Raw genomic sequence first — 16,040 nt, 5'->3', positions numbered from 1 at the left:
AACCCCATCCATAAACAAATTAAACAACCATGGAGACATAACGCACCCCTGCTGCAAACCAACATTCACTGAGAACCAATCACTTTCCTCTCTTCCTACACGTACACATGCCTTACATCCTTAATAAAAACTTTTCACTGCTTCTAACAACTTACCTCCCGCACCATATATTCTTAATACCTTCCACAGAGTATCTCTATCAACTCTATCATGTGCCTTCTCCAGATCCATAAATGCTACATACAAATCCATTTGCTTTTCTAAGTAATTCTCATACATTTTTCAAAGCAAACACCTGATCCACACATCCTCTACCACTTCTGAAACCACACTGCTCTTCCCCAATCTCATGCTCTGTACATGCCTTCACCCTCTCAATCAATACCCCCCCATATAATTTACCACGAATACTCAACAAACTTATACCTCTGTAATTTGAGCACTCACTCTTATCCCCTTTGCCTTTGTACAATGGCACTATGCACGCATTCCGCCAGTACTCAGGCACCTCACCATGAGTCATACATACATTAAATAACCTTACCAACCAGTCAACAATACAGTCATCCCCTTTTAAATAAATTCCATTGCAATACCATCCAAACCCGCTGCCTTGCCGGCTTTCATCTTCCACAAAGCATTTACTACCTCTTCTCTGCTTACCAAATCATTCTCTCTAACCCTCTCACTTTGCACACCATCTTGATCAAAACACCCTATATCTGCCACTCTATCATCAAACACATTCAACAAACCTTCAAAATACTCACTCCATCTCATCACATCACCACTACTTGTTATCACCTCCCCATTAGCCCCCTTCACTCATGTTCCCATTTGTTACCTTAAGCACTTTATCTACCTCCTTCCAAAACATCTTTTTATTCTCCCTAAAATATAATGATACTCTCTCACCCTAACTCTCATTTGCCCTCTTTTTCACCTATTGCACCTTTCTCTTGACCTCCTGCCTCTTTCTTTTATAGATCTCCCACTCATCTGCATTATTTCCCTGTAAAAATCATCCAAATGCCTCTCTCTTCTCTTTCACTAAAATCTTACTTCTTCATCCCACAACTCACTACCCTTTCTAATCTGCCCACCTCCCATGCTTCTCATGCCACAAGCATCTTTTGCACAAGCCATCACTGCTTCCCTAAATACATCCCATTCCTCCCCCACTCCCCTTACCTCCTTTGTTCTCACCTTTTTCCATTCTGTACTCAGTCTCTCCTGGTACTTCCTCACACAAGTCTCCTTCCCAAGCTCACTTACTCTCACCACTCTCTTCACCCCAACATTCTCTCTTCTTTTCTGAAAACCCCAACAAATCTTCACCTTCGCTTCCACAAGATAATGATCAGACATCCCTCCAGTTGCACCTCACAGCACATTAACATCCAAAAGTCTCTCTTTCACACACCTATCAATTAACACGTAATCCAATAACGCTCTTGGGCCATCTATCCTACTTACATATTTTTTTTTTTTCCCGCTGTCTCCCACGTTTGCGAGGTAGCGCAAGGAAACAGACGAAAGAAATGGCCCAACCCACCCCCATACACATGTATATACATACGTCCACACACGCAAATATACATACCTACAAAGCTTTCCATGGTTTACCCCAGACGCTTCACATGCCCTGATTCAATCCACTGACAGCACCTCAACCCCGGTATACCACATCAATCCAATTCACTCTATTCCTTGCCCTCCTTTCACCCTCCTGCATGTTCAGGCCCCAATCACACAAAATCTTTTTCACTCCATCTTTCCACCTCCAATTTGGTCTCCCACTTCTCCTCGTTCCCTCCACCTCCGACACATATATCCTCTTGGTCAATCTTTCCTCACTCATTCTCTCCATGTGCCCAAACCATTTCAAAACACCCTCTTCTGCTCTCTCAACCACGCTCTTTTTATTTCCACACATCTCTCTTACCCTTACGTTACTTACTCGATCAAACCACCTCACACCACACATTGTCCTCAAACATCTCATTTCCAGCACATCCATCCTCCTGCGCACAACTCTATCCATAGCCCACGCCTCGCAACCATACAACATTGTTGGAACCACAATTCCTTCAAACATACCCATTTTTGCTTTCCGAGATAATGTTCTCGACTTCCACACATTCTTCAAGGCTCCCAGGATTTTCGCCCCCTCCCCCACCCTATGATCCACTTCCACTTCCATGGTTCCATCCACTGCCAGATCCACTCCCAGATATCTAAAACACTTTACTTCCTCCAGTTTTTCTCCATTCAAACTTACCTCCCAATTGACTTGACCCTCAACCCTACTGTACCTAATAACCTTGCTCTTATTCACATTTACTCTTTAACTTTCTTCTTTCACACACTTTACCAAACTCAGTCACTAGCTTCTGCAGTTTCTCACATGAATCAGCCACCAGCGCTGTATCATCAGCGAACAACAACTGACTCACTTCCTAAGCTCTCTCATCCCCAACAGACTTCATACTTGCCCCTCTTTCCAAAACTCTTGCATTCACCTCCCTAACAACCCCATCCATATGTATACTTATGTATATCTCTCTTTTTAAAACAGGTATTCCCAATCACCAGTCCTTTTTCAGCACATAAATCTGCAAGCTCCTCACCATTTCCATTTACAACACTGAACACCCCATGTACACCAATTATTCCCTCAACTGCCACATTACTCACCTTTGTATTCAAATCACCCATCACTATAACCCGGTCTCGTGCATCAAAACTACTAACACACTCATTCAGCTGCTCCCAAAACACTTGCCTCTCATGATCTTTCTTTTCATGCCCAGGTGCATAGGCACCAATAATCACCCATCTCTCTATATCCACTTTCAGTTTTACCTATATCAATCTAGAGTTTACTTTCTTACACTCTATCACATACAATCACCACTTCTGTTTCAGAAGTAGTGCTACTCCTTCTCTTGCTCTTGTCCTCTCACTAACCCCTGACTTTACTCCCAAGACATTCCCAAACCACTCTTCCCCTTTACCTTTGAGCATCGTTTCACTCCAAGCCAAAACATCCAGGTTCCTTTTCTTAAACATACTACCTATCTCTCCTTTTTTCTCATCTTGGTTACATCCACACACATTTAGACACCCCAATCTGAGCCTTCGAGGAGGATGAGCACTCTACGCGTGACTCCTTGTTCTTTTTTTTTTTTTTTTTTTTTTTTTTTTGCTGTCTCCCGCGTTTGCGAGGTAGCGCAAGGAAACAGACGAAAGAAATGGCCCAACCCACCCCCATACACATGTATATACATACGTCCACACACGTAAATATACATACCTACACAGCTTTCCATGGTTTACCCCAGACGCTTCACATGCCTTGATTCAATCCACTGACAGCACGTCAACCCCGGTATACCACATCGCTCCAATTCACTCTATTCCTTGCCCTCCTTTCACCCTCCTGCATGTTCAGGCCCCGATCACACAAAATCTTTTTCACTCCATCTTTCCACCTCCAATTTGGTCTCCCTCTTCTCCTCATTCCCTCCACCTCCGACACATATATCCTCTTGGTCAATCTTTCCTCACTCATTCTCTCCATGTGACCAAACCATTTCAAAACACCCTCTTCTGCTCTCTCAACCACGCTCTTTTTATTTCCACACATCTCTCTTACCCTTACGTTACTTACTCGATCAAACCACCTCACACCACACATGGTCCTCAAACATCTCATTTCCAGCACATCCATCCTCCTGCGCACAACTCTATCCATAGTCCACGCCTTGCAACCATACAACATTGTTGGAACCACTATTCCTTCAAACATACCCATTTTTGCTTTCCGAGATAATGTTCTCAACTTCGACACATTCTTCAAGGCTCCCAGAATTTTCGCCCCCTCCCCCACCCTATGATCCACTTCCGCTTCCATGTTTCCATCCACTGCCAGATCCACTCCCAGATATCTAAAACACTTCACTTCCTCCAGTTTTTCTCCATTCAAACTCACCTCCCAATTGACTTGACCCTCAACCCTACTGTACCTAATAACCTTGCTCTTATTCACATTTACTCTTAACTTTCTTCTTTCACACACTTTACCAAACTCAGTCACCAGCTTCTGCAGTTTCTCACATGAATCAGCCACCAGCGCTGTATCATCAGCGAACAACAACTGACTCACTTCCCAAGCTCTCTCATCCCCAACAGACTTCATACTTGCCCCTCTTTCCAAAACTCTTGCATTCACCTCCCTAACAACCCCATCCATAAACAAATTAAACAACCATGGAGACATCACACACCCCTGCCGCAAACCTACATTCACTAAGAACCAATCACTTTCCTCTCTTCCTACACGTACACATGCCTTACATCCTCGATAAAAACTTTTCACTGCTTCTAACAACTTGCCTCCCACACCATATATTCTTAATACCTTCCACAGAGCATCTCTATCAACTCTATCATATGCCTTCTCCAGATCCATAAATGCTACATACAAATCCATTTGCTTTTCTAAGTATTTCTCACATACATTCTTCAAAGCAAACTCCTTGTTCTGTTTCCCCATTTAGAAAGGAGGGGAGGGTTTCTAGGCCCCCGCTCCCAATTGACTTCTGCACCTTCTACAACACGTAATTTAATCATTTTCTTCTTTTTTCTTTCAAACTATTCGCCATTTCCCGCGTTAGCAAGGTAGCGTTAAGAACAGAGGACTGGGCCTTTGATGGAATATCCTCACCTGGCCCCCTTCTCTGTTCCTTCTTTTGGAAAATTAAAAAAAAGAAAAAAAAAATGAGAGGGGAGGATTTCCAGCCCCCCTGCTCCCTTCCCTTTTAGTCGCCTTCTACGACACGCAGGGAATACGTGGGAAGTATTCTTTCTCCCATATCCCCAGATTAGGTTAGGTTAGGTTAGGTTAGGTTAGGTTAGGTTAGGTTATCAAAAAGGCAACATTAATGATTTGTAGTCATTAATCTTTGTGCCCGATTGGTTGTATGTACAGCAATTAGGGGTATATCATATCTCGATAACCAGAGCTGACAGTGAAAAACAGATGGAATATTTAGAATCAGTGACCAAATTTACCTAAAAAAAGGGCCTAATATTTCAGGCACCAAATTCTGTGTAACCCTAATTCAACTGCACAAAGCTAAATGAATCACATAAACTAAATAGTCTTCTGTGCTGCTTTCTTTCATTTGCAGATCCAGAGAGGCATGTCGTAATAAGAAGTGTATGGTTGACATCTAAAATTGTTTGGGCATATGGAGTTAATGAGTTAGGAGAAGAGATGAAGAGAATGTGTAGAAATGGTTTGGACAAATGGAGAGAATGAATCAGGGAAAATTGACAAAGAGGATATATGTGTAAGTGGAGGGGAAACCAGAATGGGGAGCCCAAACTGGATATGGAAAGATGGAGTGAACATGTTGTAGAGTGAAAGGCAAGCATGGGATAGGGTGAACTGGAGTGATGTGGTATACACTGGGCGATGTACTATCAATAAACTGAACCAGAGAATATGCAGCAGACAGAAGAAACCATGGAAAGGTATGTGGGGCCTGATTGTGGATACAGGACTGTAGTTTTGGTGCATTTCAGCTGACAGCTAAAGAATGGATGTGAGCAAATGAGGCCTTTTTTTCTGGCACTACCTAACTAAGGCAAGTAATGACGAACAGGTATGAAAAAAAAAAAAGTTACAATCTGTGTTGGTATCTCTATAAACACAAAGCACTGATAAAAATGTCCACAGGTCTTAACTACAATGGTAAAATGTTTCTAACTGATTTCATCTAATATTCTTACCTGGCAACATACAGTAACTTAAATACTGCTATAAGTGTCATGATAACGGTGAGGTACTGTCTTGTGTGCAGGGCTACAGGATCAACCATACTGAGGTACTCCACTACCCAAGTCACCCCGACCACCAACTGACCAGTGAGTGCACACTGCTGTAATGCAGCACACAGGTTCAAAGGGGGACACACCTAAAAAGAAGAATCAATAATATGTGAATAAAACCATAAAACTACATGGAACCTTCAATTTATGAAAGAGTGATATCTCAATGATGGGTTTGCGTCAAGAAGAAAATAAATTAGTTAACACTAATATACAACAATGTCTACATGTTCCATGTGGACTTCCTGCTCTTCTCCACATATTTTGCATACAGTGTCCATAAAAAAAACAAGTAAAAAAATGTAAAACAGAATTTAAGTGTTTCAAAATCCACAAAGGGCAAATAGCAGATCTCTCTAGCACATGATCATTCACTAGCAAGCAGCAGTATCCACCAAGCCATGGAGTCCAAATCTCTTGACAGTCTGATAGTGATATAACCAGCATTCTTACATTGCACTACAACCTCCTCAAACTCCCTACAACTACGAGCAGAAACTGCACAATATGCTCCCTAATCAGGGCAATAGTAGTGGTAGGTTTTTTAATACACACAAACACTTGAGGTGTGCTTGGGTTTTGGTTTTTTGAACAATTTGAGAGCCCCACTGCCTCTGGGGATGACTGTGCTGAAGTTGCCTTCTGCCAATGACCTGTCAAGGGCAAGGCACAAGGGCTTGGGTTTTGGTTTTTTGAACAATTTGAGAGCCCCACCGCCTCTGGGGATGACTGTGCTGAAGTTGCCCTCTGCCAATGGCGAGGCACAAAAGGCTAAGAAGCATTAATGGAGTCTACCATTTATGCTGGAGAGTAAAAGGGATGAGTGATTCAAGGTAAAAACTCTGAATGTATATGGGATGACTGGTGAGAGTAAAAGGAGGGAGCTTGTGAAGAAATTCAAAAGATACAATTTGGATGTGCTGGGGACTAGGGAACCCCATATCCTTGGGCAGATGTAATGTTATGAAAATGGAAGTGATGAATGCAAGTTATTGGAGGGTGTGGAAGAAGTGGTATAAAGTGGTGTGGATGGACATGATTGAAAACTATCAAAGAAAAGGGAAAGAAGGATGTGCAGTTGTGCTATCACCAAGAGTATGGAAGGGTTTTAGAGAGCATGGATGGAATGGATCAAGAATAGCATGAGTGGAAGGAAAACTGGAAGTAAGAAGTATGCATGGGTATGTGTATAGGCACTTGTGAATATGAAGACTGTGCAAGGATGAAATGAAGTGTTTCTGGAGAAATATGAATAAATGAATATGAGAAGGAAAGAAAGGTGGTTGTAACAAGAGATAAGAATGCAAAGGTGGAATGTGATGAAACTGGTGAGATTGTCAGTAAATGGGGAGTGCATAGAGTAAATGAGAATGGAAGTTATCTTGTGGATGTCTGTGCTAAGAAGGGTTCACTCCTTGCAAACACCTTATATCAGCAAAAAATGATCCATAGGTATACATGGATGAGAAATGATGGAAAAGAAAAGCAAAATGCTTTTACTGACTATGTGGCAGTGGATGAAAAGGCAAGAAAGGCTGTGCTAAATGCTAGAGTTGTGAGAAGACTCTACAGAGTCTGACCATTTTGCAGTTTTTGTGGGGGGTTAGGATCAGGGAGAAATAGAGGTATGGTGTAAGGAAGAATGGAGAGGTAAATGAGTTGGGAAGTGAGTAGATAAAACAGAAAATGCAAGGAGTATGAAAGGAGGGTGACCAAAAGTTTAGATGGAAGTGCAGTAAAAGAAGAAATGCAGTCATGTGTGAATGAGATATATAAAATGTTTAGAGAGACTATTAACAGTCCTAGAATCAGTAGTTGGATACAACATTGTGCAATACATGAATAAAAAGGGAAATACATGATGGATGAATGAGCTTAGAAATGCTGTGGAAGAGAAGAAAAAGGCATATGGTAGACTGCTCGAAAGGAGTGTAACAAAGTTCAGCAAAAGAGGAGGGAAGAGTATAAGAAGTGTAAGTGGAATGTTAAGCTAATGCAAAAAAGCAAAAGAAAGAGCAGATCATTATTTTGGAAGAAAGTTGATTGAAAAGTTTAGAGAAAGTATGAAACTGTACTGAAAAAAGGTGAAAACGGAAAAGGTAGATGTAAGAGTGGAAATACTAATGTGAAAAGTAAGGAAGAGGAGTTGCTGAATCAAAAGAATGAAGTGAAAATGGAAAACGTACTTGAAGAACTGATGAATGTGGGAAAAAGGGAGGCAGCATTTGTCATATGCATGGTTATGGAGGATAGAAAGAAGAGGATACAATGAAAGGGCAAAAAAAGGCAACTGGAGTAAATGAGATTAATGCTGAAATGTTTAAGTGAGAAGGAGAAAGTGTGACTGAGTGGATGCATTTGATATGAAATTTAGCATGGAAACAGAGGGTTGTGCTTGAGGAATGGGTGAAAGCTAGTACTGTTCTTTTATCTACAGGAAAAGGTGCTAAGGATGCATGTAGCAAATATAAGGGATTGAGTATTTTGAAGGATTGTTAAAGGTGTTTGATGATAAAGTGGCAGATGTAGGGCGTTCAGGTCTGGGTGGTATGCAAAATGAGAGAGTCAGGAAGAGTGGTTTAGGGAAAAAAGAAGAGGTGGTGAAATCTTTGTGGAATCTGAAATCTGGCAAGGAGGCAGGATTGCACAGTACTGCACTTGAATTTATTAAGAAAGGGGGTGACTGTCTTGTTGATTGGTTGGTAATGATATTCAATGTATGTATAGATCATGGTGAAGTGCCTGAGGATTGCAGAAATGCATGTTTAGTGCCACTATATAAAAGCAAAAGGGATAAAGGTGAGTGTTCAAATGACAGATGAATAAGTTTGCTGAGTATACCTGGAGATTCATATAGGAGGGTATTGAATGAGAGGGTGAAGGCATGTACATACAGAGCATTAGATTGGGGAGGTGCAGTGTGGTTTTAGGAGTGGTAAAGGATGTGTGAGTCAGGTGCTTGCTTTGAAGAATGTGTTTGAGAAATACTTTGAGAAACAGATGAAAGTGTATGTGGCATTTATGGATCTGGAAAAGGCATATGATAAGAGCCGATATAGATGCTTTGTGGAAGATATTAAGACATATGGTGTAGGAGGTAAGCTGCTAGAAGCAGTGAGAAGTTTTTATCAATGATGTAAGGCATGTGTACGAGCAGGAGGGGAGGAGAGTGACTGGTTCCCATAGGTCCGTCTGCAGCAGGGGTGTGTGATGTTACTATGGTTGTTCAACTTGTTTATGGATGGGGTTTTGAGGGAGGTGACTGCCTGCATAAGTCTTGGAGAAAGGGGTGAGTATGCAGTCTGTTGGGGATGACAGGGCCTGGGAAGTGAGACAGTTGTTGTTCACTGATAATACAGCACCAGTGGATGATTTGAGTGAGAAACTGCAAAAGCTGGTGATGAAGTTTGAAAGACTGTGTGAAAGGGGAAAGATGAGAGTGAATGTGAATAAAAGCAAGGTTATTAGGTTCAGTAGGGTTGAGGGATGAGTTGGCTGGGATGTAAGTTTGTATGGAGAAAAACTGAAGGAAGTGAAGTGTTTTAGATATCTAGGAGTGGACTTGGCAGAGAATGGAACTACGGAACAGAAGCGAGTCGTGTGTGTGTGTGTGTGTGTGTGTGTGTGTGTGTGTGTGTGTGTGTGTGTGTGTGTGTGTGTCTGTCTGTCTGTCTGTCTGTGTCTGTCTGTGTCTGTCTGTGTGTCTGTCTGTGTGTCTGTCTGTGTGTCTGTGTGTGTGTCTGCGTGTGTGTCTGTGTCTGTGTGTGTATGTGTGTGTATGTGTGTGTATGTGTATGTATGTGTGTGTATGTGTATGTATGTGTGTCTGTGTATGTGTCTGTGTGTGTGTCTGTGTGTGTGTCTGTGTGTGTGTCTGGGTGTGTATGTGTGTATGTGTGTCTGTGTGTGTATGTGTGTCTGTGTGTGTGTATGTGTGTCTGTGTGTGTGTCTGTGTGTCTGTGTGTGTGTGTGTGTGTGTGTGTGTGTGTGTGTATGTGTGTGTGTGTGTGTATGTGTGTGTGTATGTGTGTATGTGTGTGTGTGTGTCTGTGTGTGTCTGTGCATGTATGTGTGTCTATGTGTATGTGTGTCTATGTGTATGTGTGTCTATGTGTATGTGTGTGTGTGTGTGTGTGTGTGTGTGTGTGTGTGGTTTGTAAGTCATAAAGAATGTGTGGAAAGAGAAAACATTATATTAGAACAAAAATGGGTACGTTTGAAGGAATAGTAATTCTAACAATATTATGCAGTAGCTAGGCATGGGCTATATATAGGGTTGTGTGGAGGACGCTTGATGTGTTGGAAATGAGATGTTTGAGGACAATATGTGGTGTGAGGTGGTTTGATCAAATAAGTAATGAAAGGGTAAGAGAGATGTGTGGTAATAAAAAGAGTGTGACAGAGAGCAGAAGAGGGTGCGTTGAAATGGTTTGGACATATGAAAAGAAGGAGTGAGGAGAGATGAGCAAAGAGGATATGTGTCAGAAAAGGAGGGAACAAGGAGAAGCAGAAGACCAAACTGAAGGTGGAAGTATGGAGTGAAAAAGATTTTGAGCAATTGGAGTCTGAACATGCAGGAGGGCAAAAAGCATGCACAGAAGAGAGTGAACTGGAACAATGTGGTATACTGGGGTTGACGTGCCTTCAATGGACTAGACCAGGGCATGCCAAACATCTGGGGTGAACCATGGAAAGGTCTGCGGGGCCTAGATGTGAATAGAGAGCTGGTGTATCACACATGAGAGCTAGAGAAGGGATGTGGCCTTTCTTCACACATTTCCTGAACCTATCTCACTAACGCAAGGAGTGGTAATGCTGTTTCCTCCAAGGCGGGGTGGCACCGGGAATGGATAGAGGCAAGCAAGTATGAATGTGTACATGTGTATATATGTGTACGTATGCAAGAGGTCATAGTGGTGTGCATGATCTAGTATAGGCATATAAGCACGAGGAAAATGAAACACATAAAGTTCCCAAAATTTATACCTTAGCCTAAGTACACAAAGAATCCTTGTCAAGTTATTTACGGGAAATGTTCACCACAAAGGTAGTTGATATAGCAAGATCATTTTGTAATTTGGAAGAGTACAGTAAATCATAAATCATCTAATGATGAAGTGAACATTTGTAAGGGGGTAGTGCACGAAAGTTTGTCAAAACCAACTGCTCCAAACTGTCCAAAAAGATTAATCACTGCTATCATCAATTTGAAGAAAGATAATGAACTATAAATATCTAAAGCAGATAGACAAACACAGTTGTGATTATGGACAAAGTTAATTATTTCTCAAAAATGAATGATCTTTAATGTGATGATACAACATACTTCAAACTCACTAGAAATCCCCTAGAAGCTGTTAATTCTCACTTTGATAATGAAAAGAAGTTGTTGTTATAATGTAATGATTCTCTCATCAAAAGATTTTCATCACTGTCCCCTTCACTGCCATATACGTAATGACCTATCAAAACACATAAGCCAAACTTTCCAGCGAGACCTACAGTGAGTTCAGTGGGCACTACTTCGCTACTGCAGGACATGGCAATCAAGAATAATAAGTCTGTTAAGTGTACCAGGAACTAGGAAAAGTGCTGATAGATCGAGTGATGATAGTAACTGGAATCCAGAACAACTAAGGTGCAAGTGGACTTCAGAAAAGGTAGGGGATGTATGGGTCATATTTCTATGGTGAAAATGACTGTGAAAAGCAAAAGTAAGAAGTTGTATACAGCATTTATGGATCTGGAGAACTGGAGAAAACATGACGAAGAAGCAGTATGCAGCTTTTATAGATCTGGAGGAAGCATATGACAGAGTTGAGTGGGATGCTTTATCTGATGTGTTAAGGATATGTGAGGTAGGGGGACAACTGTTGGATGGCATGAGAGCCTTCTATAAAGTAGCAATTGCATGTGTAACAGTGCATGGATAGTTGTGTGAAAGTGTTGGTATAAATGCTGGTGTAAGGCAATGTTGTGTGATGAGAAAGGTGTAAGTAAAACTAGAGAAAGGGAGCTAGAGATGGAGGTGGTGGTGAGGCATGGTGGCTGGTGTATGATACTGTGGTGCTTGCTGAGAATGGAGAGGAGTCGCAGAAGGTTGTAACTGTGCCCTATGTTATGTGTAAGCACAGGCAATTGTAGGTAACAGCAAGTAAAAGTAAAGTCATGGTGCCTGAGAGGAAACAGAATGAAAGTATATATTTTGCAAAACCAATAGTGGAAAAGAAGAAAGTGTACTAAGTCGTGTTACTGATGTGGAATGGGAGAAAGACTGGAAGTGAGATAATTTAAGTATCTAGGAGCTATTTTGGGTAAGTTTGCCGAGTTGGAAGGAGAGATAAGGGAGAGAGCAGTACAGGGTAGAGGAGTCACTGGGTCTCTTAATAGACTGGTGAAAGGGTGTAAGTATAAAGATGAAGAAAGTTTTAAGGACAATATAATCCTCCCAACCCTGGCCTATGCAGCCGATAAAAGGACATGGAATGAGTTACAGAGATCAAGAATCGATGCTGTAGAAATGAGCTATTTGAGAGGAGCACGTGGTATGTCTAGAGGGAGTGAAAAAAGAAAAGAGGGTGTGTATGAAAGATATGGTATGGCAGGGAATTCAAAGGGAAAGGAAAGTGGAGTAGTAGAGTGGGTAAAACCTAATACTTTGGGGTGGTTTAGGAATATGCAAAGAATGCAAGATGGGGAATTTACAGGAAGTGTATGATACTACAATCAAAGGGGTTGCTCCAAGAGAAAGACCATCTGTAACACAGGGAATAGAATGGAAGAGCACTGGAGGGAGAGAAATGGTGGAAGAAAGCATGGAATGGTGTATGAGAGGGAGGCATGCAAGGAGAGGAATACATGGAGACTTTTGCCATGGCCAACCCCTAGATGGGAGTCCCCAGAGGAAACAGGCATCAAAGATGCATTTAGATAATTAGCAGCAGCTTCGTAGTCAGCACTGGTGGATTGCTTCTGATGTTGAATGAATTTATCGAGCCATGCTTTACTTGCTTGAAATGGCTGTGGCTCAGCTACATTGTATATTTACATAGATGCTCATAAATCTTCAGAGTTTAAAGCTGAGCTGAAGGTTACTACAGGTGTTTCCTTCCTTTCCTCATGCTCTATGCATAATGAGTATTTTTTTCAACTTCATCATGAGTGGATTTCTAACCCTTGTGGTTACCTTGGCAGACAGTGGAGTAGAGTGAACCATAGCACTTTCAATTTTCTTTGCATTCTTCTATATGTTGCAGATTGTAGATTCACCGAAGATGTAAGCAGACCCAAGTGCTGATGCTTCCTTACCAGCATCAGTGCATCACAAGATTTCTAGCTTCATTCCTAAGGGCAGAGAGGTTCTCTTCCATTTAACTGCTGGTTCTGGGATAGAAGATAATGTTCCTTGACGTTTGGATGGCATGTTAACAAACACAAACACAGTGGGTTGCAGGAAAATAATAGGAGTAGGTTTAACCAAATCATACAAGTAGAACAGATCTACAAAAACAGTAGTAACTGAGAGACTGGCCCATCGGCAGGAACTTAGCATACTCTACCCAGGAGCCAAGCTTACTCCATGCACCAACCCTCACAGAAGTTTTGACACACTATCTACTGCACATCCAGAACAATAGCAATTTTTGACTACATGCAAAGAGGGACTGGTGGATGCAAATTCCTTGCATATTAGCAAAATCACATACTGTGATCTTACGTAAAGCAAGGAATAGAGAGAACTGGAACAATGTGGCATACCAGGGTCAACATGCTGTCAATGGACTGGATCAGGGCATGTGAGGCATCTGGGGTAAACCATGGAAAGATCTGTGGGCCTTGAATGTGGACAGGGAGCTGCTGTTTTGGTGCATTACACATTACAGCTAGAGACTGAGTGTGAACGAATATGGCATTTTCTACCTTTTTCCTGGTGCTACCTCGCTGAAGCAGAGGGAAGCGATGCTATATCCTGTGGAGTAGGGTAGTGCCAGGAATGGATGAAGGCTAGCAAGTATGAATATTAACATGTGTATATACATGAGTATATGTCTATGAAAGTTTACAATAAATATTATAACAACATTATACTTAATTGCTGTTTCCCGCATCAGCAAGGTAGCAACGCGAAACAGATGAGGAAAGGCTTATCCACTTTCATACACATACATACAAATAAACGCCCATAAATGTAAAAATACAAAAAATTATTTATTTATTATATTTAACCGCCATCTCCCACGTTAGCGAGGTAGTGCAAGGAAACAGGCGAGGAATGGCCCAACCCACCCATATACACATGTATATACATAAACGCCCACACATGTACACTTACAACATATACATTTCAACGTATACATAAATATACATTTTTTTTTTTTTTTTTTTTTTTTTTTTATACTTTGTCGCTGTCTCCCGCGTTTGCGAGGTAGCGCAAGGAAACAGACGAAAGAAATGGCCCAACCCCCCCCCCCATACACATGTACATACACACGTCCACACACGCAAATATACATACCTACACAGCTTTCCATGGTTTACCCCAGACGCTTCACATGCCTTGCTTCAATCCACTGACAGCACGTCAACCCCTGTATACCACATGACTCCAATTCACTCTATTACTTGCCCTCCTTTCACCCTCCTGCATGTTCAGGCCCCGATCACACAAAATCTTTTTCACTCCATCTTTCCACCTCCAATTTGGTCTCCCTCTTCTCCTCGTTCCCTCCACCTCCGACACATATATCCTCTTGGTCAATCTCTCCTCACTCATTCTCTCCATGTGCCCAAACCATTTCAAAACACCCTCTTCTGCTCTCTCAACCACGCTCTTTTTATTTCCACACATCTCTCTTACCCTTACGTTACTTACTCGATCAAACCACCTCACACCACACATTGTCCTCAAACATCTCATTTCCAGCACATCCATCCTCCTGCGCACATCTCTATCCATAGCCCACGCCTCGCAACCATACAGCATTGTTGGAACCACTATTCCCTCAAACATACCCATTTTTGCTTTCCGAGATAATGTTCTCGACTTCCACACATTTTTCAAGGCTCCCAAAATTTTCGCCCCCTCCCCCACCCTATGATCCACTTCCGCTTCCATGGTTCCATCCGCTGACAGATCCACTCCCAGATATCTAAAACACTTCACTTCCTCCAGTTTTTCTCCATTCAAACTCACCTCCCAATTGACTTGACCCTCACCCCTACTGTACCTAATAACCTTGCTCTTATTCACATTTACTCTCAACTTTCTTCTTCCACACACTTTACCAAACTCAGTCACCAGCTTCTGCAGTTTCTCACATGAATCAGCCACCAGCGCTGTATCATCAGCGAACAACAATTGACTCACTTCCCAAGCTCTCTCATCCCCAACAGACTTCATACTTGCCCCTCTTTCCAGGACTCTTGCATTTACCTCCCTTACAACCCCATCCATAAACAAATTAAACAACCATGGAGACATCACACACCCCTGCCGCAAACCTACATTCACTGAGAACCAATCACTTTCCTCTCTTCCTACACGTACACATGCCTTACATCCTCGATAAAAACTTTTCACTGCTTCTAACAACTTGCCTCCCACACCATATATTCTTAATACCTTCCACAGAGCATCTCTATCAACTCTATCATATGCCTTCTCCAGATCCATAAATGCTACATACAAATCCATTTGCTTTTCTAAGTATTTCTCACATACATTCTTCAAAGCAAACACCTGATCCACACATCCTCTACCACTTCTGAAACCGCACTGCTCTTCCCCAATCTGATGCTCTGTACATGCCTTCACCCTCTCAATCAATACCCTCCCATATAATTTACCAGGAATACTCAACAAACTTATACCTCTGTAATTTGAGCACTCACTCTTATCCCCTTTGCCTTTGTACAATGGCACTATGCACGCATTCCGCCAATCCTCAGGCACCTCACCATGAGTCATACATACATTAAATAACCTTACCAACCAGTCAACAATACAGTCACCCCCTTTCTTAATAAATTCCACTGCAATACCATCCAAACCTGCTGCCTTGCCGGCTTTCATCTTCCGCAAAGCTTTTACTACCTCTTCTCTGTTTACCAAATCATTTTCCCTAACCCTCTCACTTTGCAC

The 16,040-nt window shown here is 41.9% G+C and overlaps 1 protein-coding gene across 1 annotated transcript in view; it reads right to left on the bottom strand.

Annotated features, from left to right (window-relative positions):
- Positions 1-16,040, bottom strand: part of dlt (codanin-1 like protein dlt) — a 183,661-nt gene that overhangs the window by 96,510 nt on the left and 71,111 nt on the right. Inside the window, exon 8 of the mRNA XM_071663855.1 lies at positions 5,800-5,984. Within this exon, the coding sequence (XP_071519956.1) occupies positions 5,800-5,984 (185 nt within the window). The remainder of the gene's footprint in view (positions 1-5,799; positions 5,985-16,040) is intronic.

The sequence above is a fragment of the Panulirus ornatus genome, chromosome 1 (assembly GCF_036320965.1).
Source record: "Panulirus ornatus isolate Po-2019 chromosome 1, ASM3632096v1, whole genome shotgun sequence".
NCBI lineage: Eukaryota > Metazoa > Arthropoda > Malacostraca > Decapoda > Palinuridae > Panulirus > Panulirus ornatus.
Note: the sequence above shows the minus strand (reverse complement) of the source record. Positions and strands in the feature narration are given on the sequence as shown.